The sequence below is a fragment of the Molossus molossus genome, unplaced genomic scaffold (assembly GCF_014108415.1).
Source record: "Molossus molossus isolate mMolMol1 unplaced genomic scaffold, mMolMol1.p scaffold_m16_p_9, whole genome shotgun sequence".
Taxonomy (NCBI): Eukaryota; Metazoa; Chordata; class Mammalia; order Chiroptera; family Molossidae; genus Molossus; species Molossus molossus.
The window spans coordinates 29,925,305-29,953,070 of record NW_023425403.1 but is presented as its reverse complement, the minus strand read 5'-3'; the positions used below and the strand labels follow the sequence as shown (position 1 = coordinate 29,953,070).

The window sequence follows — 27,766 nt, the reverse complement described above, 5'->3', positions numbered from 1 at the left end:
GAGAGAAAGTAATTTAGCCAGTACTTTCTCTCACCAATAATAATAATAGTAACAATAATAACCAAATTTTAGAGGAAAGTGACAAATCTTTTCAGAGTCAAGGGTAAATTAGCTACTCTGAATTTTTGAGACTCAAACTGATGCTAATTCTTGGAAGAGGAAACATGTTTTTCTGTTACTGTTATTTTTTATCACAGTAGAAATATTGCTTGCATTTTAGTTTTAGCTTGAGTGCCTTAAATCATGAACAAATAACTCACTTTAAATTGTGGGATTTTTATTATATATCCCATTTATTATATATTCCCATATATATATACACATATATATAGACTTTTTTTTTTTTTTTTTGTATGTGTCCCTAGTGGGAACCGAACCCAGGACTCTCTGGTCCGCAGGCCGACTCTCTACCTGCTGAACCAAACCGGCCAGGGCTTTATTATATATTTTTTAATTATAAAAGTAACATGTCATTGTTAAGAAAGTTGAGAGCACAAAAGGTTATAAAATGAAGTGTAATATCCTTCTTCAAAATGTTTGTAGCTCCATATTCTAGTATGTTGCACTTGTAAAGTTTTTGCATATTCTTCCAGAAATGGCCTAGGCATGTTATGTATTTGTATACATACAGCATGTGTACATACATAATGCTTTAAATGCAGGCTTAATAAAAACTTGGAGTTTGTCAAGTTTTTTATAATCAAATTTGTGGGGTGTGTACTAAATTCTATTTAGCATTAATAAAACTGAATTGGAATGTAAGTTCTAATGAGATGGGTATGGCAGGCTTCCAGGACCATCCTGTTTCCTTTGATACGTATTTTGATTTAAGATAACTGACTTTTTTACATTATTCCTTTAATACAATTACAAAACAGTTGATGGTTTCATTTGTGAATTTTCTCCTCTTGTTAGGTCATCCATCCTGTTTAAAATTTTCCCCCGAACTAACGGTTAGAGTGAAGGCCTTACGGTGGCAGTGTATTGAGTGTAAAACCTGCAGCTCCTGTCGAGATCAAGGCAAAAATGCAGTGAGTATCTTCACCTTCCAATGTGAATATTTCATTTAGAAATAAAATGTACAAGTGGCATTCTGTTGTACATTCTATGTAAGGTTGGTTAGTTTTTAGTCACTTGGTCCAACAGAATTTAGAACAGTAGCCTCTTTAAATTACATAGTATTAGTTTAGTATACTTGCTCATTGAGACTTGGATGATTTCTAGGTAGTTTCTAAAGCCCGTTAATTATACATTTGTAGAGAGGCCAACCTTTTTTATTTTCTTTTTTTAAACTTTTTTGAAAGCCAACAGGTATTGTCTTTTTTTTTTTTTTAATCCTCACTCAAGGATATTTTTCCATTTATTGTCAGATTGAGTGGGAAGGAGGGAGGGAGGGAGGGAGAAGAGAGAGAGAGAATGACGTGAGAGAGACACATTGATTTGTTGTCTCCCGCACAACTCCGACCAGGGCTAAGGATTGAAGTATGTGCCCTTGATTGCAGTTGAACCCACGACTCTTTGGTTCACGGGCTGAGATGCTCTAACCGCTGAGCAAAACCAGCCAGGATGAGGCCAAGCTATTTTAAAATAGTACCTCAAAATTGTTTTAATAGTATGGAGGCTTTCATTTAGGACTAGTCAGTTAGTGTATTAGTTACAGTTTGACCATTTTTTATTATTAAAATAGACTAAAGTTAGCTTGTATCTGATTACTAGATACATTTGAAAGTAATGAAACTAGTTTTTATTGAAGATCAGGTGAAGCAAAACTCAAAACTGTTTGCTAACCCAGACTGTCCATTTACTCAGTTAATACAAATAAGGGAAACATTTTTTAAAAACTCCATCCCAAAGATCTCTAGACCTAGATTTTTTTAAAAATATGTTTTAATTGTTTTTTGTTTTTTTTAGAGAGGAAGGGAGAGAGAGAAACATCAATTGACTGCCTCCTTCACGCCCCCTAGTGGGGATTGAACCTGAAACCGGCTATATGCCCTGACTGGGAATCGAACCAGGACCTCTCAGTCCATGGGACTGACACTCAATCCACTGAGCCACACTGGCTAGGCAGGAAACTTTTACTGTTTCAATAACACATCTCCTTTCTGAGATCATTGAAGTTTCCTAAGTTTTATGAAGTCACGATCCTGATATGTTTCTGTTTCATAAGGTTAAAGAGAACTGTCTTTTTTCTTTTTTAGGATAACATGCTCTTTTGTGATTCCTGTGACCGAGGTTTTCACATGGAGTGCTGTGATCCGCCACTCACCCGGATGCCAAAAGGTGAGAAATACTTTCTGAAATCAAACTGGCAATATAAAGGGTCATATTAGTGAAAGCACCATTATCTGTTTTGTTAAAATGAAAAATTAATTTGTATCTTTTTTTAATTTTTTTTATCCTCACCTGAGGACATTTTTTTATTTTTTATTCTGATAGAGTGGGAGGGAGAGAGAGGAAGAAAGAGAGAAACATCGATGTGAAAGGGACACATCGAGTGGCTGTCACCCGCATGACCCAACCAGGGCTGGGGACAAACTGCAACCGAGGTACATGCCCTTAGCGGAAACCGAACCCAGGTCTCTCTGGACCACAGGTCGAAGCTCTAACCTCTGAACCAAACCGGCCAGGACTAATTCGTAACTTTTTATTTGGGGTTTACAGTAGGAAGAAAATCATCACCTGAACGGGAGGGAAAATCTTTCTGTTTAGGAATCCTGACATTCTTATGTGATATGGATTTATTATTATTTTCCTCTCTTTTCAATATTTACGCATCCATAGAGGATGAAATGGTTAATTTATAAATATTTGCCAGTCCTGTAGCTAGAGGACAAAATACTTGCCTTATGTAATATTTTGAAATATCTCTTTCTTTAAAGGAAGAAATGAAATTGTATTAATAGGTGATATTGATTGTATCACTACTCATCACTTTTTTTCTTTCCAATTTTTATTTATTTTTGTTACAGATGTTTCTCCTTTTTACCCCCTAGATACCCTCCTCTCCATCCCACCCCCTAAACCCCCCAGCATTGTTGTCTATGTCCATTGGTTATATGCATATATGTTCTTTGGTTCATCTCATCCATCCCCCCACCCTGCTCCTCTGAGGTTTGTCAGTCTGAACCATACTCCTTTCTATGTGTCTGGGTCTATTTCGTTCATCAGCCCACCTTGTTCATTATAGTCTACAAATAAGTGAGATCATGTGGTATTTGTCTTTCTCTGATTGGCTTATTTCGCTTAGCATAATACTCGAGGTCCCTCCATGTCGTCTCAAAGGATAAGAGATCTTTCTTACAGCTGCACAATATTTTGTTGTATATGTGTACCACAGCTTTTTTATCTACTCATCTATTGATGGGCACTGGGGCTGTTTCCAGATCTTAGCAATTGTAAATAGTGCTGCTATGAACATAGAGGTACATATATTCTTTCAGATTGGTATTTTATGCTTCTTAGGATATATTCCTAGAAGTGGGATCACTGGGTCAAATGGCAGATCAATTTTTAATTTTTTGAGGAAACACCATACTGTTTCCCATAGTGGCTGCACCAGTCTGCATTCCCACCAGCAGTGTACTAGAGTCCCCTTTTCTCCATACCCTCACCAGCACTTGTTGTTTGATGATTTGTTGATGGTAGTTATTCTGGCAGGTGTGAGGTGATACCTCATAGTTGTTTGAAGTCACATCTCTCTGATGATTAGTGACGTTGAGCATTTCCTCATGTTTCTTGGCCATTTGTATGTCCTTTTTGAGAGGTGTCTATTTAGGTCCTCTGCCCATTTTTTAATTGGGTTCTTTGTCTTCCTTTTGTTGAATTGTATGAGCATTCTATATATTTTGGAAATTAACCCCTTATCTGATGTATCATCGGCAATTATACTTTCCCATACAGTGGGTTCCTTTTTCATTCTGATGGTTGTTACTTTTGCTGTGCAGAAGCTGAGTAGCTTGATGTAGTCCCATGTGTTCATTTTTTCCTGTTTCTCTTGCCTTAGGTAATGTATCAGTGAAAATTCTGCTGCATATGATGTCTGAAATTTTGTTGCCTACATTTCCTTCTAGGATTTTTATGGATTCATGAGTCACATTTAAGTCTGCTCATCACTTTTTGCTGTTGTGAATCCGCACCCAACCATATTTCTCCTCTGATTTTTTTTTTTTTTTTTTTTTTTTCAAAGATAGAGTGGAAAGGAGGGAGGGAGGGAGAGAGAAAGACAGAGAGAGAGAATGAGAACATCGATGTGAGAGAGACACATCGATTGTTTGCCTCCAATACGACCTGGACTGGGACCCTGGCTCAAACCTGCAAGCCTTTTCCTCGGACTGATGCTCAAACCACTGAACCAAACCGACCAGGGCACTGCTCATTACTTTTGAGGGACCTAGAGTTATTAGAGTCTCTTGTTTATTCAGAACTGAAAAATAATTTGTAAACAAAGAAGTGCCCAAATCACAGCTTAATGTTTTTCTTTCTTTGACTGCTGTTGGGATAGTTGCCTGTTGGTTAGACTTCCATCTTATCATATGCTTATAGTTTCTTTTTAAAAATCCAGTTAGTGTTCCCTGCTTTGTCTTACCAGATTTCATTTTCAACTTTGATTTTGTGATTTATAGGTTTAGTAAAATGCTTATAGGATTTTTATAACATCTGTTTGGGAAAGTTTTTCTTTTGATGGAAAAGGACTCAACCGTAGGTATAGCCAAGTTATTCCACCTTAGGGTCTTACTTGAGTCCCTGTAATGCCACTCTGTTGATTGTTACCTTTTGAAAAGTCTTACATTTATATGTATTGGAAGAATAAATGCTCCCTTTTGACCTTTTTAATTTACTTGAAATCTGGGCAGAAGGCCTTCTGAGAATCCTTCAGGACAAGAAAGATTTCTTAGGACTTCATTCCTGTGTATATAATGTCTACAAAAGAAGTTTTACAGCAGCTTAAAGGAGGAAACATTTTATTTTGAAATAATTTCAGACTTACAGAAAAGTGGTAAAAATAGTGCACAGAGTTCTTATTGTACCCTTTAGCTAGCTTCTCCTAATGTTAACATCGTACAAAACCATAGTACAGTTATTGAAACCAGGAAACTAACATTGTTATGATACGATTAACTAATCTGCAGACCTTATTTGAATTTCTGGTCTGGAATCCAATCCAGGATCTTTCACATTTAGTTGTCATATTTCCTTAGTGTCTTTCAGTCCGTGTTAATTCCTCAGACTTTGTCTTTTCTGACCTTGACCTTTGAAGAGGATGTTCTGGTTAGTTATTTTGTAGAAAGTCCTTCAATTTGGGTTTGTCTCTTGCTTTAGATTAGATTGAGGTTATGAAGTTTGACATGAGTACCACAAAAGTGATGATGTGCCCTTATCATCATAACAGGGGAATATTATACCGATATGTCTTATTACTAATAATGTTAACATTGATCAGTTGATTACAGTGGAGAAACTTGACAGATACCTTAAAGTTATTCTTTTTCTGCTTTGCCCACTAACTTTAGCAATCATTAGTGATTCTTGCTTGCACCAATTTTTACTGTGGTATTTGATAATGATTTTTCTATTTTCATCATTCCTTTTACATTTATTAATTGGGATTCTTCTATTTAATTAATTTATGTCATTATGAACTCACCATATTTATTTTACTCTATGGGTTATAACTCATTGTTGGAGTTATTTCTTATTGTGCTCAGTTTGATCCAGATTTGACTATTGGGAGCGCCTTCAAGTTGGTTCCTTTGTCCTTTTGATATGGCACCACAAGATAGTCTAGGTTATCTTGTATTTTCCCTGTGACAGTCCTAGAATTATCCATTACTCTGTGGAATCCTGGCTTCTTTTCTTGTAGAATGGTAATTAGAAACCAGTATCTGGGTGCTAGGTATAGAGCAGATATTTTTAACTGAGGATTAGTGGACTTGAGCCATGTGTGGGCTTCAGATATTTGTAAATCTCTTTCAATTGTTTGTAGAATTTTGTGTGTATGTTTTCATGTTTATTTTTCTAGATAGCTTTCATCAGATTTTCCTTGATCTAAAAGAGATTAAGAACTCCTGACTTAGAGTATCTGAACTCTTTCAGTGTTTTTATATCTATTGTGTTTTTATGTGGAATGTTCTTTCTCTATAGGCATGTGGATATGTCAAATATGTCGACCTAGGAAAAAAGGACGAAAACTTCTACAGAAGAAGGCGGCACAGATAAAACGGCGCTATGCTAATCCAATAGGACGTCCAAAAAACAGGTTAAAGAAACAAAACACGGTGTAAGTTGTACTTGTGGCAAGGTGAGGGGAGAAAAGGATAGGGCCTTCTCTATTGACAGAGCCTTCTCTATAGTGTAGGATTCCCTTGTTTGCCTTATTAAAACAATTTTAATGGTTATAACTGGCACTTTAATGTAACATTTATTGAGCTTTTAATAAAGTGCCAGAGCACTTTCTAAGTGCTTTATGTGTTTTAAATCATAGAATACTCCCAACAACCCAATGAAGTAGGTACTGTTGTTTCTCTTATTTTTCAAAGATGGAAACTACAGCATAGAGAGATTAACTTGCCCAAGTTTATAGTAAATGTTGAGTTGGGATTAAAACTCAAGTAGCCTGGCACAATGCCTGGCTCTTAAATATTGCCTTATACTAAAAAGAAAGAAAAAATAATGTTACTGTAGCATTTCACAGATTTCTCTTCTGATATTAATTAGTTTCAGTAGTTTATGTCTATTAGATGTACAAATCACTGGATAGCTTCTATTAAGGTCATAGCTAAGTGTCATTTTTATGTCCTGGGGTAAAATAATGCAAGTTTTTGCTCTATTAACAGAAATCGGATATAGTTATCCCTTGTGGACTAGGAAAACTGGGTTATGTCTGGAGGAGGTGGGGCAAGATTTCATAGCTAATTCTGTGTTTTGTTTTTTTTAAGTATCTCTAAGGTAATTTACTTTTGATATGTAAAATAACTAAGCCTATAAGTCTCTCTTTATTCTCAAAAATTAGATCCACTTTTTCTACATTTAAGAGTATCTTGAAGGTGATACATTTGAAATGGTGGGCAATAGCAGATTGAAATATACAGAACCATCATTGTAGATGAAATATTTTTTATTAGTCGATTTATTTTTAGAGAGAGAGAAGGGGGCGGTAGAAAGAAACATTGATTTGTTGTTCCACTTATTTATGCATTCATTGGTTGATTATTTTATGTGCCTTGTCTGGGGATTGAACCCGAAATCTCAGCATATGGGGATGAAGCTCCAACCAACTGAACTACCCAGCCAGGGCCTGTAGTTCACATTTTAAATCTTAAATCAAGCTGTAATTTTCCTATAAATTGATATTTTGATTCCTCACTTTCAGAGAGTAACTCTTGTGTTTAAAGGTAAAAGTAGTAAGTCTGAGTTGATACAGAGATCATAGGACTTGATACCTGGAAGGATCTTACTTGTTTTCTTGTCCAACTCTCATTTTACAGAAGCAAACTGATGTTTAGAGAGAAAGTGATTTGTCCAAGATGTACAGCTAGTAAGTGGCAGAATTAATGACTCAAACATGCCTTATAACTTCTGACCTAGGATTTGTTTCGCTATAAAATAACTAGGGCTTCTCGGAAACAGAGTTTTAAAAAATATTACTTCTCATTTATATAATATTTACAGTTTGTGAAATATTCTTAATAATAAAGGTTTTTAAATAAATCAGTAGGTTATTTACTAATTATGTTATATATTAAATAGAAATCTTATGCAGATTCTTTTTAATAGTTATCCTTTTCCCTATTTGATTCTTTAGATCAAAAGGTCCCTTCAGCAAAGTTCGAACTGGTCCTGGAAGGGGTCGGAAACGGAAAATCACTCTCTCTAGCCAATCAGCATCATCTTCAGAAGAAGGATATTTAGAGCGAATAGATGGCTTGGACTTCTGCAGAGATAGCAGTGTCTCCTTGAAATTCAACAAGAAAACCAAAGGGCTCATTGATGGCCTTACCAAATTCTTCACCCCTTCCCCTGATGGGCGGAAACCACGAGGGGAAGTGGTAGACTACTCTGAGCAATATAGAATCAGGAAAAAGGGCAACAGAAAATCAAGCACTTCAGATTGGCCCACAGGTAAAAGTTTGTTCACTTAGAAACAAAAAGTATTCTAAAAGTGTTTATTTGGAATAACTAGCTCTCTGGAGTAGACTTATGTTTAATTATTAAAAATTAGTTATGGAATATAACAATGTATTAAAGATGCATAGTTAATGATAATAAGGTGATAACTACAGCAAGAGTTTAGAGGCTAGACATGAAGTTGCAGAAGGGACAAATAGGAGCTCTTAGACAAAAGAAGGTGCTTCTTTTGGTAGAACCACCAAGAATCTGCCTACAGAAATTTGTGCTATAATCTTTTTTTTTTTCTCTTTCTTTCTTAATTGAGTTTAGAGAGAGAGAAAGGGAGAGGGAGAAGAGAGAGGGAAACATCAATGAGAGAGAACATTGATTGGCCGCCTCCTGCATGCCCCCCACGGGGGATCAAGCCCACAACCTGAGCATGTGCCCTGACTGGGAATCGAACTGGTGACCTCTTGGTACATGGGTCAGTGCTCAACCACTGAGCCACATCGGTTGGGCTGGGCTATAATCTTGAAACAAGGATAACTTTACATTTCATAAATTACAAAATAAATCATGTAATGAGCATTGTGAGGCTTACATTATTCCCGGAAGGAAATTGGAAAGAGTAAGTGTGGATAAAATGCTGTTGATTTAAGCATAAGGAAAATGATAAAATATATGCAAATATAAGGTCATTGATTTTTCTACTTCAGATCTTGGCAAATATAGTTGTAATTTTTCATGGATTACACTTAAAAAAAAAGAGAGAACCGTAGCTTCAGACCATTTGCTTATGTATTTGGCCATGTTCTCTACTGCTCAAAGTAGAAAACACCTGTGGAGAATACTTATATTGTAGCAGGAGAGTCAAGTCAGGATAAAATTTTAATTAACTGCTCAAATAATTAAAGCTTAAACTAGCCTTATTGCTTGAGTCTTTTGAGTTTTGAGAACCTAACCCTGAGAAGGAAGTTGAAAGGGCTCTGAGGAAAGGAGAAGAATGAGAATGGGCTTTTTTGGATCAAAAGTCTCTTTTGTCTCATATACTGTAAGAGAATTTCGTCTTTGATTTCCTTCCCCTGCATGTCCCATTGATGATTGTATTTACTGCTTCCTCATTCTTGCTTATATAAATGGTTGATTGGTCCACTGCAAAAGAGAAAATTCTCATCATTGTCAGGTTCCCCAGTTGATCAGATTTCACCTGAGTGGCAGTCAACTACTTACTCTTTAAGTATTTAAGTGCTTTTCTTTGTGCATATTTATCTACGAAGATATGTAAGCCATTTAATTTGGACTTAGAAAGAATCACATAAAGCAGATCTTAATGAAAGGCATTTTTGAATTAACCATTTCACTGTAAATGGATTATTAGAAGAATCTACTGGAAAGTTTTAGAAATAGAAATTTATTAGAGCAAATGTATAAAGTATATGGAGAATCAATATTGAGCTTTAGGCACTGGTGTGAGCCTTTGTTTTAATTGTCTCTGTCATTTCCTTTTATGAGTTTTAGAGTTTAAGGAATAATCTTGCACCATCTGATAACAATGTTACTGATGCTATTCTAGTTCTGTGCCTGCATCTATCTGTGTCATGCACTAGGGGGCATTCAAATCACATAGTATCTTTAGAGTGTATATATGTATTTTTCAGTTTGGGAATACAGTAGTCCCTGGTGTATTGCTGTTAATCCACTCCAGACTTTAGCAGTTGCACCGGGCATTGAAGGATTCCTGGGGTGCTCGAATACGTAGGCCTACAGTCCATACGTACAGTAATTTTAATTTTAATTGTAATACAGGGGTGTATAATTGACTCAGACAACCGAGCGTGCACTGTATCATTTTCACTGTTTCGATCAACTTTGATATTTGATATTTGGAAAAACTGAGATAGAATGAAGCCGCGGAAATCGAAGCGTGAAGTGACGAAGGACGACTGTACTGTGAACATTGAGTCCTTGTCTTTTTTCTTATACTAAATGAATAACAGACATATGTGCAGTTGGTATGAAAAGAACTACCTCACTAATTGGTCTTTTCAGACTCATACAGAGAGGAAATGCTGATGACACAATATCAACACTGTCATTTTCAAATGCAAAGGAAAATGATCCACGTAATCCCCCAATTACTCCTTCACGAATTTCTTTGTTCATTTGAGGAAAATAGGCTGTTTAGTGGATTATTATGATTTATCATACTTATTCAGAGGATTATCATATATAATCCTCAGGTTTGTGGAGTTCTTACTCTAAAAGCGCACCCTGGAGAGTATTATGCTAAGCAAAATAAGCCAATCAGAGAAAGACAAATATGATCTCACTTATTTGTGGAATATCAATGAACAAAATAAGCTGATGAACAAAATAGAGTCAGACATGAAAGTAGAGATCAGACTGACAAACCTCAGAGGAAAGGGAGTGAAGGAGGGTGGAGAGAGAGAAACCAAAGAATGTATATGCATATATGCATAGCCAATGGACATATTCAACAATACTATGAAGGGGGGGGCGGGAGCGGGGAGGGAGGGTATCATTGGGGAAAAGTGAGAAACATGTGTAACAAAGATAAATTAATTAATTAAAAAGCATTGGGGGGGGGCACCCAGAATGTGAAGGGAGTTGGTACTTCTTGACATCAGTTAAGGTAGCTATTTCGAAAGTTATCTTTTTGCTAAGATAAGAATGTATTGGCTTTATGATGATTACAGGATCATTGGGAAGTTTGGAAAGAGCAAAGTCTCCCTGTTTTCCTCCCAGGTGATGAAAGTTGTCTTAATATAACAAACTTCTTCCATACTACTAAGGAATGAAAAAACAGTGTTTGAATGTTACGTTAAACTTACACTAAAAGTGTTATATTCATACTCTTTCAAAATAAATTTTGTACACCTTAGCCCTTTTTCCTATTCTGCTTTTGTATGTGTTATATAATACATTAAAATGTAATCTCTTTTAATGATATTTAAATTCAATTATGTAGTATTTTTAAGAAGTCAATTCAAGGTTTTTATTATAAAGCAGATATATATATATTCTTTATTGACTAATATCTTTCTAGGAGTCAGTTTAATGCTATCCTCTTCTTTGTTATAAAATAATAAATAATATTGAGGTCTTCAAACTGAAATAAAGACTTCTGAAATTTTTTTCTAGATAATGTATTAAACTACGGGTAGTATATTGATAATGTGTGCACACTTTCTTTATGTACAGACAATCAAGATGGCTGGGATGGCAAACAAGAAAGTGAGGAACGGCTTTTTGGGAGCCAGGAAATCATGACTGAGAAAGATATGGAGTTATTTCGTGATATCCAAGAACAAGCACTGCAGGTAAAGTTGGAAATTCAGATTGAATAATCAAATAATTTGTTCATGGATGAGAAACAGAGGATTAATTATATTGTGGATTAAACAATAACAGCAATTTATTCATCTGATCTGGGAATATTCTTCTTTGTTTCTTCTCTGTAAAAGAATTTTCCTTCTGTAAGTTAGGACTTGGTGTTTATTGTAATTTTGGTAGGAAACCACTGAAAGATTTTTTAGCAAGGAAATAGCAGGATCAGATTTGGTTTAAAAATTTTTTTTTCTTGGTCACCATATTAAGAATGGATTAGAATTAGGTAAGAATGGAAGCAGGGAAACTAATTTTGAGGCGTTTTCAATATCCAGATGAAAGAAGCTGGCAGCTTAAACTAGAGAGGTTGCAGTGGACATAGGAGTGAGGTAGATGGATTTAGAATATATTTTAGAGATGGGATCAGGGTAACTCGGTGATAGAGTCTATAATTTGAAGGAACAAGAGTCATCAAGGATGACTCCCAGGTTCCCTGACTTTATTGTAATAAAGTGAATTGAAGCCAATTGGAAAGTCACTGCTGATTAGATTAGAGGATGTTTTGAATAATGAAGCATTCATAAAGATAATGAACAGAAGTCATTTTTAAGAGCCTAGATATGGCTTAGTAGAAACTGCTTTAACCTTTCTTTCAAAAATTTTTCAGGGAAAATGTATTACAGAGCCCTAGGTAGTTGTACAGTTGTATCATTAAGAGATAAATGATAAAGGAGTTAATATTGGAACCCATCCAGCCAATAACTCATCATTTATTGAGTGCCTACTTTGTCCAAGAAACTATGCTAGGTATAGGGGCTATATGAGAAAGACATAGAGTTTACAATTTAGTAGGAAACTCAAAAAAGCAAATCTAGTATTTGTGCATAGTGATTATCTTGAGTAATTAAATTTCATTTATTTCTTTTTTTTTCTTTATTGATTTTAGAGAGAGAGGAAGGGAGAGACAGAGATAGAAACATCAATTGACCACCTCCTGCATGCCCCCCACTGGAGATTGGGCCCACAACCCGGGCACATGCCCTGACCGGAAATCGAACCAGTGACCTCTTGGTGCATGGGTCGACGCTCAACCACTGAGCCACACCGGCCGGGCTGTGGTGTATTTCTAATTCAAGAGTTATTGAAATGCTTAGCAAGACTTTTTTTTTTTTAATCCTCACCCAAGGATATTTTTCCATTTAATTTCAGACAGAGTGGGAAGGAAAGAGGGAGGGTAGGGAGAGAAAGAAAGAAAGAAACATGATGCAAAAGAGACACATTGACTGGTTGCGTCCTGCACGACCGTGACCAGACCAGGGACTGAACCATAACCGAGGTACGTGCCCTTGACCAGAATCAAACCCGTGACTCTGGTCTGAGGATCGATGCTCTAATCGCTGAGCCAAACCATCCAGGGCAGCAAGATTTTTATCAAAAAGGGTCATTCAGTAATTGATTTTTTTTTTTTTTAAATTTCTGGAGAAATAAGGATACAGTTTTCCTGGTACTAGTTCCATCATTAACTATATAAGGAACACTTTTATAAAAAAAGAACCACATCTGAAAAGAAAAATAAAAGCATAAAAAATTACTTGTGTAGGCTTCTGTTCTGGAATTTTATTTCAGCTATCATCTTATGAGCTTGGAGGAAATGGTGTTTCTTAAAAGATTCATCACCAGAAAGAAGCATTTATATTCAGCTCATTCCATTGGAACATAACAGCCTTTTTGAAATATATGGAATGATTTTTACATAAAATATTACCAAATAGCACATTATAGTTCCATACTTAATTTTAATTTTGTAGGATTTGACTGTTACAGCATATTTTATTTTTTATTCTCACCCGAGGACATTTTTCCATTCTTTGTACAGATAGAGTGGGAAGGAGAGAGAGGAAGAGAGAGAGAGAAACATCGACGTGAAAGGGACACATCGAGTGGCTGCCACCCGCACGACCAACCAGGGCCGGGGACAAACTGCAACCGAGGTACATGCCCTTAGCGGAAACCGAACCCGGGTCTCTCCGGACCGCAGGCCGATGCTCCAACCGCTGAGCCAAACCGGCCAGGGCTGTTACAGCATTTTTAAAATCTGGAATATTAAAATAATTTTCTTTTTTGCATAAAGAATTGAACAGTTATTAGAAATGAAGTAAGCTAGTTTCAATAACTTTCTTAACCCTCTGGGGAAACTGCAACTTTTTGTTGCATGACTTTTCTGGTGGAATTAGAACTCAGGCATGTGTGACTTCAAATCCTTTGCCTTTAATCACAATAACATCCTTCATTAACCTGTAAAATTTTTTTTACGGAGGAACCAAAATCATAAGGCATGTACTGAATGCAAGTAGGAAAAGGTACATAGAAGATAACAAGCAAAAAGTGGCATAGAGTACCAATTTATGTAATTTGTTGCTGTATTAAATGATACAGATTATTCCACATGTTCACAGCATACTAAGAGTAAGTAAGAATTGGTGTGATCTTGCTAACTACCTATGCTAACAATCTGAGATGTTCACAGAAGAAGCAGGCTCATACGATGATTAAGATTTAGGTAAATAGAAAGAGGGCTTACCAGGTGGAGTAAACTTCAACTTCAGCTTTAGGGAATAAATAACTACTATAAATACAAGAGACATTGCAATTATTGGTCCATCAGATCAACAAATATCTGAGGGCCTACCTTGTGCAAGTCACACTGTGGAGATGTAGAAAACACAAAAGTGTTATAACACAGGCAGTCCTTACTTTGCATGGCACTGTGTTAATGGAAACCTGCACATCATAATGGTGTCCATGCTTTATACATTTTTTGTGGTGACTGAGATTTGATCTCAGTTCTGGTATGCGTAAGTTTCAGTTAACATGGTACCACGCAAAGCTAGGACTGTCTGCAGTGCAGTGTGAGATAAAACAGTAGAACATTTGTTAGGAAATGGTAAAAAATATGTTGAATTACTAGCATAGAACTGGATATTAGCAGGTTTTGAATGTTAGTAAGAGGACATTAGTCTTGGCATACCAGGAATTTAAGGTATCTCCATGACTGCCTTTTTGTTGTTGGAGTGATTTCTCCTCAGTATTGATGAAATTAGTGATGGGGAGTGAGGGACTGTTTTAATATCTTAGGCATTCACTCATTAATTATAAGATATAGTAAAGGCCATTTAGATGTATTTTGAGTTCATTTATTTAACAATTTAGCACAATTTTATTGAGAATTTTAATAGTAGTTAAAGGCCTAGCTACTAGAAATAGACTGTTCAAATACTATCTCTGCTGTGTGATCTTGGTTGAACAAGTTACTTAATATGTTTGTTAAGAGGATTAAATGAGTTGATATTTGTAAAATGCTTAGTGTGTCATTTGTGTTTTGAGTGCTAGATAAATGTGAGCTTCTGTTAGCTATCTTAGGGGCAGGTGCTAGAAATATATAGATAAGTAGAAAGTATGTCTCTTCTTCCAGTTGTGGAGACGTTTATAAACAAACAATTAAAGCCATGTAATTAGTAATAGGTACTCTTACTGTATTCCAGATACTGCATTCAGCATTATATATCAGTTCGTTGCTTTTAATACAACCTTGTTATTACTTGCTCCCATTTGCAGATGAAGAAATTGAAATCTTAGAAGGATTATCTTATCTAGTTAAGTTTTATTTATTTATTTTTTTTAGAGAGAATGGAAGGGAGAGAGAGAGAGAAATATTAGTGTGAGAGAGAAACATTGATCGGTGGCCTCCTGCATACCCCCTACTGGGGATTGAGCTTGCAACCCAGGCATGTGCCCTGACCGGGAATTGAACCAGGACCTTTCAGTCCATGGGACAACGCCCAATCCACTGAGCCACATCAGCCAGGCTGTAGTTAAGTTTTAGAATTAGTATTTGAACCCAGGCTGTCTGATCCCAGATCTTTTACTCTTAACTGCTAGTTTATGGTATAATGTTACAATGTTACCATAGAGATTTGCATATGATGCAGTGAGGGTGAACAGGAAGGCATCTGTCTAGAGATGTTAGTGGAGTCTTCATAGAAAAGGTTATATTTGAGCAGGGTGTTGAAGGAATGAGTAACAATGTACTATTGAATAAGAAGAGGAAGGCATGTCAAAAAGAACAGTTTGGATGTAAGAAAGCTTATTGAACCCCCGAAGCTGGATGTAGTTAATTTGGCTGGTGTTCAAGTAAGAGATGAGGTTGAAAGGTAAGTATAGAGCAAATTACAAAGATCCTATGGTACATGTTGAGTTTGTACTTTATTTTTTAGTCGCAGTAGCTTTTTAAAGTAGTCAAATAGCTCTTGAAGGGCTACTGAAGAATTTAAAAATTTTCAAATACAATCATGAGGGTAACTTGATTTTTATTTGCATTTAGAAACTCGTTTCTGATGATACATTGTGTAATGGATTGAATGGTACTTTCACAAGGACATCTATCAGTCCAGTGATTACAGTAGTTAGAATGAGAAGTTACTAGGGTCTAAATGAAGGCATAGGAGGTACAGTAGTAGACAGATATTTTGAGAAAGATTTAGGATAGAATGGAAAAGATACAGTCTTGGGTTGGGAGTTAGAGTTGAAGGAGAAGTGGAACCAAATAGGTCTCCCAGTGTTCTTCTATTTTGTGTACGTGATGATACTAAAAGTAGTAAGAGGAGCTTTTTTTGGATGGAGGAAGAGACCATACTTACATAGATTGAGGATTTGTGTAAAATCTAAAATGGAGAACTTTTGTAGACTTATATATAGAGGTCAGGAAGGCTTTGGGTAGGAGCTTTGCCAGGTTATTAGCAACAGGTGATAAGTGAAACTACATAGGTAATAGCTGAATTTATCATAGATAACATTCAGTTAACAATAAATATTACTGAGTACTGCGTTACCATGTACCAGACACTGAATATACAGGGGTGAACAAAACAGATTTTTTTTCTTTATTGATATTAGAGAGAGAAGAAGGGAGGGGGGAGAGAGATAGAAACATTGAGGAGAGAGAACATTGATTGGCCGCCTCCTGCATGCCCCTCACTGGGGACTAGGCCCACAACCTGGGCATGTGCCCTCACTGGGAACCGAACTGGTGACCTCTTGGTGTATGGGTCGATGCTCAACCACTGAGCCTCTGGCCTGGCAAAATAGATTAAAAAAATAAAATAAAATCTTATTCTGTGGAACTTATAGTTTGGGTGGGGGATGGTAAATGATATGCCATATGGTATTGTTATGGAGAAAAGTCATGGGAGAGAGAGAGAAAATTCAGAGGAAAAGAATGGATTTGTGTAGTTTTAAATTGTTGTGTTAGGGACTACCTGACATTTAGTAGAAACCTGAAGGAGGTGAGAATGAACCATGTGGCTATCAGGGGGAACAGCATTCCAGGCAGGGGAGCAGAAATGCAAAGGCCCTAAATCATGCTTTGTGCTTAGCCTGGTCAAGGAAATACAAGGAGACCAGTATAGTTAGAGCTGAGAAGAAAATTAGATGATAAAGACAGAAAGGTAATGGGAGGCCAGATTTTGTAGGGTCTTCTAGACCATTATAAAGACTATGCTTTTTACTCTTGAGTGAGATAGGAACCCTTGGAGGATTTTGAGCAGAAGAGCAATACAATCTGATGTAGTTTATAACAGAATTACTCTGGCTTCTGTGTCGATTGAAGGGAGAAAATACAAAAGCAGGGAGAACTTAGGAGGCTATTAGCATTATCTAAGTAAGAGATATGGATAATTGTGGTAGTGATCAATTGGAATTATTGATTACGTTTTGAAGGTAAGCCCATTAGGATGTGCTGTTGGATTGGATGGTTATGAAAACGAGTCAAGGGTAAAAGGGTAATGCCAGAGCACAGTAGGAGAGAGTCGCCATTTACTAAGATGGAGGAGAACACAGGAAGAAGTTTGGGGAAAAGAACATCTGGAGTTTCATTTTGGACTGTTGAACTTGAGATTCTTGTAACACATTCAAGAGAGGAGCTATCGCCCTGGCCGGTTTGGCTCAGTGGTTGGAGCGTCAGCCCATAGACCAGAGAGTCCCAGGTTCATTTCCCACTAAGGGCACATACCTCAGTTGCAGTTTGTCTCCGGCCCCGGTTGAGGTCGTGTGGGTGGCAACCGGTCGATGTGTCTCTCTCACATCAGTGTTTCTCTCTTTTTTCCTCCCTCCTCCCTCCCACTCTATCTGAAGATAAATGCAAAAATGTCTTTGGGTGGGAATTAAAAAAATTTTTTTTTAAAGCGAGGAGCTATCAAGTAGACAGTGAGACGTATGTGTCTGGAATTCAAAGCATAGGTCTGGACTTAAAATTTAAATTTAGAACTTGTCGTCAAGTTGGTGGTATTTAAAGGAATGAGACTTGCCTGGCCAGTGTTGCTCAGTGGTTGAACGTTGTCCCATGTACCAAGAGACCACCAGTTCTATTCCTGGTCAGGGCACATGTCCAGGTTGTGGCTGATCCCCAATGGTGGTGTGCAGGAGGCAGTCAATTGATGTTCTCTGTCATTGATTTTTCTTTCTCTCTCTCATTCTCCTTTTCTCTAAAATCAATAAAGAAAAATATTATTTTTAAAAAAAGAAAAGACTAGATGAGATTACCAAAAGAGAAAAGAAGAGCTTTGAGGAGTCCTGGGATATTTCAACTTTTAGAAATGGAATTATATTTTTTATTATAGTGTTTCTATGGGAATGTTCAAATACCAGAAAGACACCTTTTCTCCCTGCATTTCACTCCCACTTCAAAATGTCATTTCCCCAGGGAAGATAGAAAAGGAAGGTTAAGGGGGAGTTATCTAATGGAGGGTGAAGGGAAGGTAGCAGGGCTGTATGTATCTACATGCATTGTAATTTTCATGTTTGTACCAGATCTGGATTTGAGGGTACTGCAAGAGTGACCTCTATATATTGCAAATTGGAATTAGATAAGTCATTTAATAGAAGTGGAGGTTTTTGTTTTTGTTTTTAATCCTTACCCAAGGACATTTTTGCATTTATCTTCAGATAGAGTGGGAGAGAGAGAGAGAGAGAAACATCGATGTGAGATAGTACACATTGAGTGGCTGCCACCCACACGACCCTCACCGGGGCCGGGGACAAACTGCAACTAAGGTACGTGCCCTTAGTGGGAACTAAACCCAGGACTCTCTGGTCCAAGGGCCAATGCTCTAACCCCTGAGCCAAACTGGCCAGGTTGGAAGTGGAGTTTTTGTAGAAGAATAATAATCTTTTCTTATAAACTGCTAGTAATAAAAGTTCCATTATATAGAATAGGCATATTTAAAGTTATCTTTTGGTTTTGCCCAATTACTAGTGCATTTAGTACCCCCCTTAACTTTCTTAGTTTAAAAATTCCATTCTGGCCTGGAATATGTGTTGTCTTTTAAAGATTTTGGCATATTCAAATGAGGAGGGTACAAAGTAGCAGAACTCAAAATCATAGTTTTAAAAAATATTTTGTGCTCTCTATTATATCAGATACCTGTTGCTTTAAAAAGTTGCATGTTTAATGAAAGAGTATTTTGGCTGAAATTTAAAACTAAAATAGCCTAGCAAATGTGACCTTGTAATTCAGATTAACAATTTGACTTTGGCAAGGACTGAGTTAATGACTGGTTTAGATGCAGCTGTTGCTTCCTTACAGCATAGAGCCTTTGTTAACTTCTAAACCTTAGTAAATGGAAACACACTGGCTCAGGAAACTTTCACCAGGGAATTGGAGGTGGTGAAGGACAGAGGTGGATGAGCGCATGCGCCAGAACATTTTACAGTGCACAAAGGTGAGGGTAGGTGAGAGAGTGGGGAAATCTGCTGTGAGTCTAGTTTTACACAGACTCTCTTATTTGCGGTGATGTGCAAGCAATTATACTGGAACTGGATACCCAATTTCACATCAGGCATCTACCTGGAAGAGCGATGGGCTGCTGATGGGAAAGATCGCAAACAACAGGCAGTGCTACAGCAGGTGCATGTTTTCTATTTTTGTGCTTCCTGTATGATCCTTGGCTCAGGAAATTAGATCTAGTTTCCAGTTTTTGTTTATTATGATATTTTTTATACTACTGTTCTTGTTATTTTGAGCTGTGAAGATAGGTTAAAAGATACTACTTTATGAATTAGTATACTTGATTCTGTGATGTAGTTTAAAGAACAATGTTTTTAAAACCTACAAAGTTCTGTTTTGGTTTTGAGAAATGAAAAAATCTTATTTTAACCCTGTCTTGTCTATTTCTTTATTTAATTTTTGCCTTTGGAAGATCCCCAGTATGCCTTTGCACCATAACACAATTCATCCAACTTAATAGATGTTTGTCTTTTGTTTTGAGGTGACTAAGGAAGAGGTTGAGGTTTCACCTGGCTGTATTCCAGTATGAAACCTGAGATAAGTCCCTTGGTTTTTTATAAAAGAAGAAAACTGTTAGAAAGACCAGGGAGAGTGTTCAAATGAGTTGTGGTGAAGAGGCATCTTCCATAAGTGAATTTCTATTAAAAAAGTGAATTAAAAAATCTCTGATCTTTTCAGTTTTGTAGAGGGGTGTGTGTGTGTGTGTGTGTGTTTGTGTGTATACGTGCCTGTCTATCTGGGTGTCTGTCTATGGGCTCTAACAAGGGACTTATACAGTCTTTTTCTTTTTTTTATTTACATTTTTAATCTTCACTCGAGGATCTGTTTATCGATTTTCGAGACAGAGGACGAGGGGGGAGCGGAGAGAGGGGTGTGAGAGAGAAATATTGATCAGTTGCCTTCTGTATGCACCCTGCGACATAGATACATGCCTCAACTGGGAATCGAATCTGTAGCCATTTTGGTGCCTGGGCTGATGCTCCGAACAACTGAGCCACCTTGCTGGGGCCTGTCTTTTTCTTAAGTTAGTTAATGTTTATAGAATGTCCATGATAAATATGTATATACATACACATGTATTATATATATAATATACACACACTTGGGCTGTATGCATATATGAATATGTTGCTGTATTGGGTATAGAGCAAATAACCTGGAATTTAAGGTTTTAAAACCTGATCTTTGTAGTTCTTAACAATGGCTTATATTGGAATTGCTGATGTGGAAGTCATAACGGCTTTACAAGTTATTCTTTTTAGAAAGTGGAGTTATTCACATTATTGCATGGATGCGAGCATAGACATTGATTTTATTATAAATACAAGGTAGATAAAATGGATAACATTATGTGTATAGCAGAGTATTTTTTGTCTTTGGTCAAATCTGTAAAGAGTTACTAATGAAGGGAGTTTTAGGTACAGTGTAAAATGAATTGAAGATCCTTTTGATACTTGTTTTGCCATATCTTTTTCTATGGTTCTTAAGTATCTACTTTCCCAAATCCAAAAATCAGTTTGGTCTGTATGTGTGTCTATGTTCAGTAGGTTGTTTCTATTGTCAGTTGACACACTATATGACCTTGGCAGGTGTGCAGCATTCCTCCTCCCCACTTGTTTTTTGTTTTTTCTTAATCTTCACCTGAGGAAATTTTTCTATTTTTCTTCAGATAGCGTGGAAGGGAAAGAGAGGGAGAGAGAGAAACATTGATGTGAGAGGAACACATCGACTGGTTGCCTCCTGCAGGACCCCAATCAGGGCCAGGAACAAATTGCAACTGAGGTACGTGCTCTTGGCTGGAATCAAACCTGTGACTCATTGGTCTGTGAGCTGACATGCTACTACTCAGCCAAACCGGCCAGGGCACCTCCTCCCCACTTGTTACAAATGATTCTTTATCTTATATCCCCAAATGCCAGCAGTTTCTCTTAACGACTAAGTCATTAAGGGCATAAGTTTAGTTGAGGCAAGTATTCACAGTATTATTCAACATGGAAATCCAGTGACACCAACTGTATTAGGTTCTAAGGTTTATTAGCATTTTTTTCCCTTTATTTGGGTGCTCTATTTAAGAAATAATGCAACTTATTTCAAAACTCTTGTTAGCTTGTTCTTGGCTTTGTTTGTTCACCTGTGGAATTCTAAGAAGACAACATTTAGATTCAGAATGGGTTTTTTTTGGTTAGGTTTTATTTGTTTTGTTATCTATCTCACTGTACTTAATTTGTCTAAATTTTGTAATATATTTTTTGCCTGCACAGAAAGTTGGAGTGACTGGTCCCCCTGATCCACAAGTCCGCTGTCCCTCTGTCATTGAGTTTGGGAAGTATGAAATTCACACCTGGTACTCTTCCCCATATCCTCAAGAATACTCAAGGTATGTTTTGAGACACCGTTTACCTTCTGTTTTTAAATTCATAGAACTTCAGCACTAGAAGGGATCCTGGGGACATGTTAGTCTATTTCATCTTTTACATTTGGGGAAACTGGTGGCTTTTTTTTTTATTCTCACCCAAGGACATTTTTCCATTTTTTATTCAGATAGAGCAGGACAGGGAGAGAGAGAGAGAGAGAGAGAGAGAGAGAGAGAGAGAGAGAGAAACATCAACGTGAAAGGGACACATCGAGTGGCTGCCACCCGCACAACCCAACTAGGGCTGGGACAAACTGCAACCGAAATACATGCCCTTAGCAGGAACCGAACCAGGATCTCTCTGGAGTGCAGGCCGATGCTCTAACTGCTGAGTCAAACTGGCCAGGGCAACTGGTGGCTTTTTAAAAAAATATATTTTTATTGATTTTTAGAGAGAGGGGGAGATAGAAACATTGATATGAGAGAGAACCATCGATTGGTTGCTTTCTGCATGCTCCCTATTGGGGATTAAGTCCGCAACCTGGGCATGGTCCTGACAGGGAATTGAACCAGTGACCTCTTGGTGCATGGGTCTGCTTTCAACCACTGAGTCACACTGGTCAGGCGAAACTGGTGACTTTTAAATGTCCTTAATAGCAGCATACTTTGGCAGCCACTTAATCCCAGTTGGCTTTAGATTTGTCCTGGTTTGATTCCAGGTCAGGGCACATGCCCTGGTTGTGGCTCGTTCCCAAATAGGGGTCGTGCAGAAGGCAGCCATTCAGTGTTTCTCACATCAATGTTTCTATCTTTTTTTTAAAAAAAAAAACATATTTAAAAAAGTAAGATAAAATTGGAAACCTGACACATGGTCTGAACGAAAGGGGAACATTTTTTTTTTTAAGACAAATTTGCCTTTATATTAAGAATTATGTTCTCTCTCTCCCATTTTTTTTTGTGTGGGAGGCAACCAAATTTTTGGTGGCCTTGCTTTGGCAAGGCAGATTTTAAAAAAAGAAAAAGAAGAATTAAAAGAGAAATATGCTTATACTTATGTATAAATAAAGTTTCAGTGAGGAACCTTTTATCTACATTTTTATAATTTAACAAACATAATGTTTTGTTTTCCCAGAAATAATTGGACAGGTGGTATTAAATTATATATAAATAGCTTAGGTTTCTAGATATAAAAATTGATCAGTCTCCAGCTTTTTGGGATGAGGCAATATGCTTAGTAAAGCCAAATTTTTTCATAACTCAACTCTGACATTTATAAACTGCCCTTGGAAGTTACCGAACAATTTTGTACCTCAGTTTCCTAATCTTTAAAATGGGGATAATAGTACTGACTTAACAGGGTTTGTTGTGAACATTGCAAGGGTTAAAACATGTAAATCACTTGGAAAATGGTAAGTGCTCAATAATTATTATTTTTTTTCTTTATGGTTTAAATTAAAAGAGTTGAAAATAAGATTTGGTAAAAAAAAACTAAAGACATTTATCATTTGAAGTGTAGCAGTTACATTAATGGTCTCTTTAATCTGTAAATTACAGTTTCCTTTTTAGCAGGTTGTTGTAAGGAATAATAACTTATGATGTTCTGTGGGTTAAACACATATTCAAAGTATTTATTGTATGACTTTTTGCCTATCTAGTAACATTGCTTGTCCACAATATTAGCAAAAATAATTATAACAACATTTATTCATTTAGTGCCTTATATTATACAGAGTGCTTTAACATGGGTTATTTCCAGGAAGCTGGGAATAGGCTAGTATATTTGCTAAAAAACTAAAACTCAGTATTTTTTTTTTTTTTTTTTTACATTTTCTTTTCATATAAATTGCTCTCTAGTTTCCAAGTCTAGTAGAAGTAGAAAAATAGGAGTAAGAATGTTGTTATTACCGACACAGACCTCAGTGACAACAAACAGACGTAAAACAGAAGAGAAAGCAGAATTCCAGGAAACTAACACACAAGATCATTAAAATAGCAATTGAGAGCCATTTATTACAGGGTCTGTTAGCCCTAAACACTGTGGTAAACCTTTAAAACAGCATTCTATTTATATTATGGAATAATAACAGTCTGAGTTTGTTAAAAGAAGATTATATATTTTAAAAGAAGATTAAATATATATATATGTTAGAAGAGGGTGGGGCATTTCTTAACTACCTACAGAATTCAGGTATTCAAGACAATTTATTTACTCCTCGGGAGTTCTGAAGTCAAGATGCTGTATGGTCAAGAAATATGCTGAATGTATTAATTTCTTCATCAGGTTTAAAATCAAATATCACCATTTTTTAGTGAGCTCTTTGCAAAAACTATGCACATTACAAGAGTGCTCAACTTAGAAAAGAAAGCTTGTTCGACGTGTGTATCAACTGTTTCAGGGATTGTGGTACAGATAGATTGATGCCATAGTCACCTTGTCTCTTCTAGTCAAGGGGAAGAGAGGAAATCATTTGACTCAGTAATGGAAATAAAGTCAGCCTCAGCATTTCCTTATCAAGAGAATTGACAAGCATTGAACCATGAAGCTTTGTCTTCTAGGATATTAAAAATCTTCATTAAGAATGTTGCATTTTGCCCTTGCCAGTTTGGCTCGGTGCTTAGAGTGTTGGCCTGCGGAGCAGAGTCTCAGGTTCAATTCTGGTCAAGGGTACCTTGGTTGCGGTTCAGTCCCCGGCCCTGGTCGGGGTCATGCAGGAGGCAAACCAGTCAATGTGTCTGTCTCACATCAATGCTTCTTTCCCTTTTCTTCCTCCCTCCTTCCCACTATATCTGAAGATAAATGGAAAAATATCCTTGGGTGAAGATTTAAAAAAACAAAAAAGAGTGTTACATTTTGTTTTGATGAGATTATTGCTAAAGCCTGATTGAACCTGATTTCCTAATCAGATAGGGAATTGGTTATCAGCGAAGGAATATATAAATAACAAAAAAAATATAATAGGAATAATAGAAAGCAGCAATAGGACAGGAGCTGTAAAAATTCATCAACTATAAATAGAATTTTAGACATTTCTATACATTTTCTTATCTATTGTGGAGGTTTCCCTGAAATTTTTATCAGAAAATAGTCTGCAGTTTAATAGGTTATTTAGTAATTGTGACTTTTTTCTAGGTATTCATAATTCTCTTGGTTACATTTAAAAAAAAAATTATATAGCTATTTAAAAGAGTTTTGGCTTGTATTATTTGAGTTCTTTTAAACTTGAGTTGACTGAAATGTTTAGAGATACTGTGTTTTCCAAATAATAATTCTGTATCCTTACTTTATTAATGACTTTATTATTCTGTGCCAAATTATTTTTTATTAAAGGTTTTAAACACTTTTTTTTCCCTTTATTGATTTTAGAGAGAGAGAAAGGGAGAAGGAGGCAGAGAAAAACATCGATGAGAGAGGACATTGATTGGCCGCCTCCTGCATGCCCCCCACTGGGGATTGGGCCCACAACCTGCGCATGTGCCCTCACCAAGAATCGAACTGGTGACCTCTTGGTGCATGAGTCGATGCTCAACCACTGAGCCACACTGGCCAGGCATTTATTTATTTATTTTTAAATCCTCACCCAAGGATATTTTTCTATTTATCTCCAGATAGACTTGGGGGTGGGGACGTGAGAGACCAAGACAGAGACAGAGACATCGACTGGCTGCCTCCCGCAGGATCCCAACCAGGGCCAGGGAAGAACCACAACTGAGGTGCATGTCCTTGACCAGAATTGAACCCGAGACTCATTGGTCTACAGGCTGACACTCGAACTGCTGAGCCAAACTGGCCAGGGCAGTTTTAAACACTTTTTTAAAATTTGTAAATCTCAAAGCATGTAAAAAGAGGACAGTTGGTGCAAACAAAAAGATCACAAGAAGAAAAAAGGAAAATTTTTTTGGAAAGTGGGATTATGCATTATCTCCCATAATATCAAACATTTGTATGTGCATTGTATATTAAGTAATCTTGCATCTAGTTTTGCTTTCTCCTGTTTTGTTGTTTGTTTTTTGTCACTGAGATATGTATCTGACATTGAAGAGTATAAATCAGAGTTTGAACCCTGAATTATCTATAACAGGGCCATGAAATGCTCACATTTGGTAGGTTTATAGTGAGCTTCACTCTCCCATTAAAAACATGATGGAGGTGGGCTGTAGGCAGGAGTAACAGTAATCATGGGATATCCTCTGCTCCTGAGCTTAGCTTCATAATAACATCTTCGCTACAGATCATATTGAGATCCTAAGTAGGCAGATTGTCACATAATTGAGTAGCTTTTAGGAAGTTTATTCAATCTTTTTTATCCTGTTCCTGACTTGATTCGTTGCATAGATTATGTACAGCCCCATTACTGAAGAACAGCATTCTTTTTGTTTTGTTTCTTTCTTTTTTAAATCTTTATTGTTGAAAGTATTACAGATGTTCCTCCTTGTTTCCCCATTGACACCCTCCTCCCTACTCCCATGCTTTCATAGCACTGTTGTCTATGTCCATTGGTTATGCATATATGTATGTAAGTTCTTTGGTTTATCTCTTCCCACCTCCCACTCCCCTTCCTTCTGAGATTTGTCAGTCTGTTCCCTACTTCCATGTCTCTGGGTCTGTTTTGTCTGTCAGCATATTTTGAAGAACAGCATTCTTAAAGTCTTTGGATGACCACTAAATGATGGAGTAAAATGGATGAAAGGAGAATAAAAGTATTCATAGTATTAATTATAAATAATAGCTCTAGTTACCATTTGTTGAGGTGGGTACTGGACTAAACATCTCTGGAATAATTCTGTGAGGTGGATATTGCCATCTTTGTTTTATGGACCAAGGCCCAGCAAACTTATTTAAGACCATACAGTTTAAAGTGGCAGAACCACTTTTCTCTTCCACATAGCGATAACCTTTAACCACTGTTCTTGCACTATTCCATATAGCATCTCTTTCTAGATTGATCTTATGTAGCTTGTACCATTACCTTTGACTCAGGTGATATTTGTTATAATTTTTATTATGGTACTAAAATTTTACTTTAAGTTGACCTATTATGAAAGCCATATAAACTGCTATTATCTTGGGTAAGTAGGAATTTCTGGGGAGAATATTTGCATCATTGTAGAAGTAAGGGAAGCAGTGCTTCCAAAACGCACAGCTACAGCTCAGTCTTCACTTCACAGGCTGGGGAGGTCATTTCAACATAGTGGCTGACTTTAGATTAAATTTCAAGTGTGGAGGCTATACCCCATAATGAAGTTGATTAGTGGAACCATAACCTTATTTGATAATAAAGTACCAGGTGCTGCCAGGAAGATGACAAAAAGCAGCATCCAGCAATATTTTCTAGGTCTAGGAGTATTCATAGTCTCCATAACTACACTTTATTTCCTGTGATCTAAGGTTCATTCTAGGTGATGTATTTTTTTCAATGACAGAACTATAACCATTTGTACTATTACTAGAAAAACACTTTGGTTTTTTTTTTGAGAGTTTTATCAGATGATTCCCTTTATACTAGCAAGGTCATTCCCCTGGGCTTGATTATAATAAAGTAAAAGGCTTTTAAAATGTTTTCAGCAAGAATGAATTGGAATGAAGTAGATGCTGCTGCTTGCTTTTACTTTATTATTTTTCATATTATAAGATTTGCTAGTTTTGTTTTGTTTTTACTCATCAATAAAAGGCTTACATCTTGTTATTCCAAAGAAATAACATGAAACCATAATTTACCTGATAAGACTTGGCACTAATTTTCTCAGAGATTTCATTTTTTCTGATGTTGTCTTGAACAACGTACTTACTTAATATAGCTTTTAAAAAAATTATGCCTTCTCCCATAGACCTTAGGAAATAAATTCTATTTTATTTTCATGCCCCTATACTGAGACCTAAAAGTTTAATTCGATGCTTTTAAAGTTGACATTTATCTTTACCATAATCTAGAGAAAGTTTAGTGGCCTGTCACTGGTTTTTTCTTCCTTTCTTTCCTTCAGCATTTCCTTCCTTCCCTTTCATTTCTCCCCCCCCCCCCCCCTTCATAAAGCACAGAATTTTGTTTAGGTTTTTCAGATTCACATTGTGGGTAATATTTAGTTGTAATGTTTACCTCTCAAAGTAAAACTGTACCCAA

At 36.6% G+C, this 27,766-nt stretch overlaps 1 protein-coding gene across 6 annotated transcripts in view; it reads left to right on the top strand.

Annotated features, from left to right (window-relative positions):
• Positions 1-27,766, top strand: part of KAT6A (lysine acetyltransferase 6A) — a 117,400-nt gene that overhangs the window by 68,002 nt on the left and 21,632 nt on the right. For 5 of the 6 annotated variants that reach the window (XM_036250223.1, XM_036250220.1, XM_036250221.1 and 2 more), the window contains 6 exons: positions 916-1,031; positions 2,202-2,283; positions 6,145-6,280; positions 7,805-8,121; positions 11,332-11,450; positions 21,559-21,674. In XM_036250223.1, the coding sequence (XP_036106116.1) occupies positions 916-1,031; positions 2,202-2,283; positions 6,145-6,280; positions 7,805-8,121; positions 11,332-11,450; positions 21,559-21,674 (886 nt within the window). The remainder of the gene's footprint in view (positions 1-915; positions 1,032-2,201; positions 2,284-6,144; positions 6,281-7,804; positions 8,122-11,331; positions 11,451-21,558; positions 21,675-27,766) is intronic. The other variant, XM_036250222.1, reaches the window with a different exon arrangement.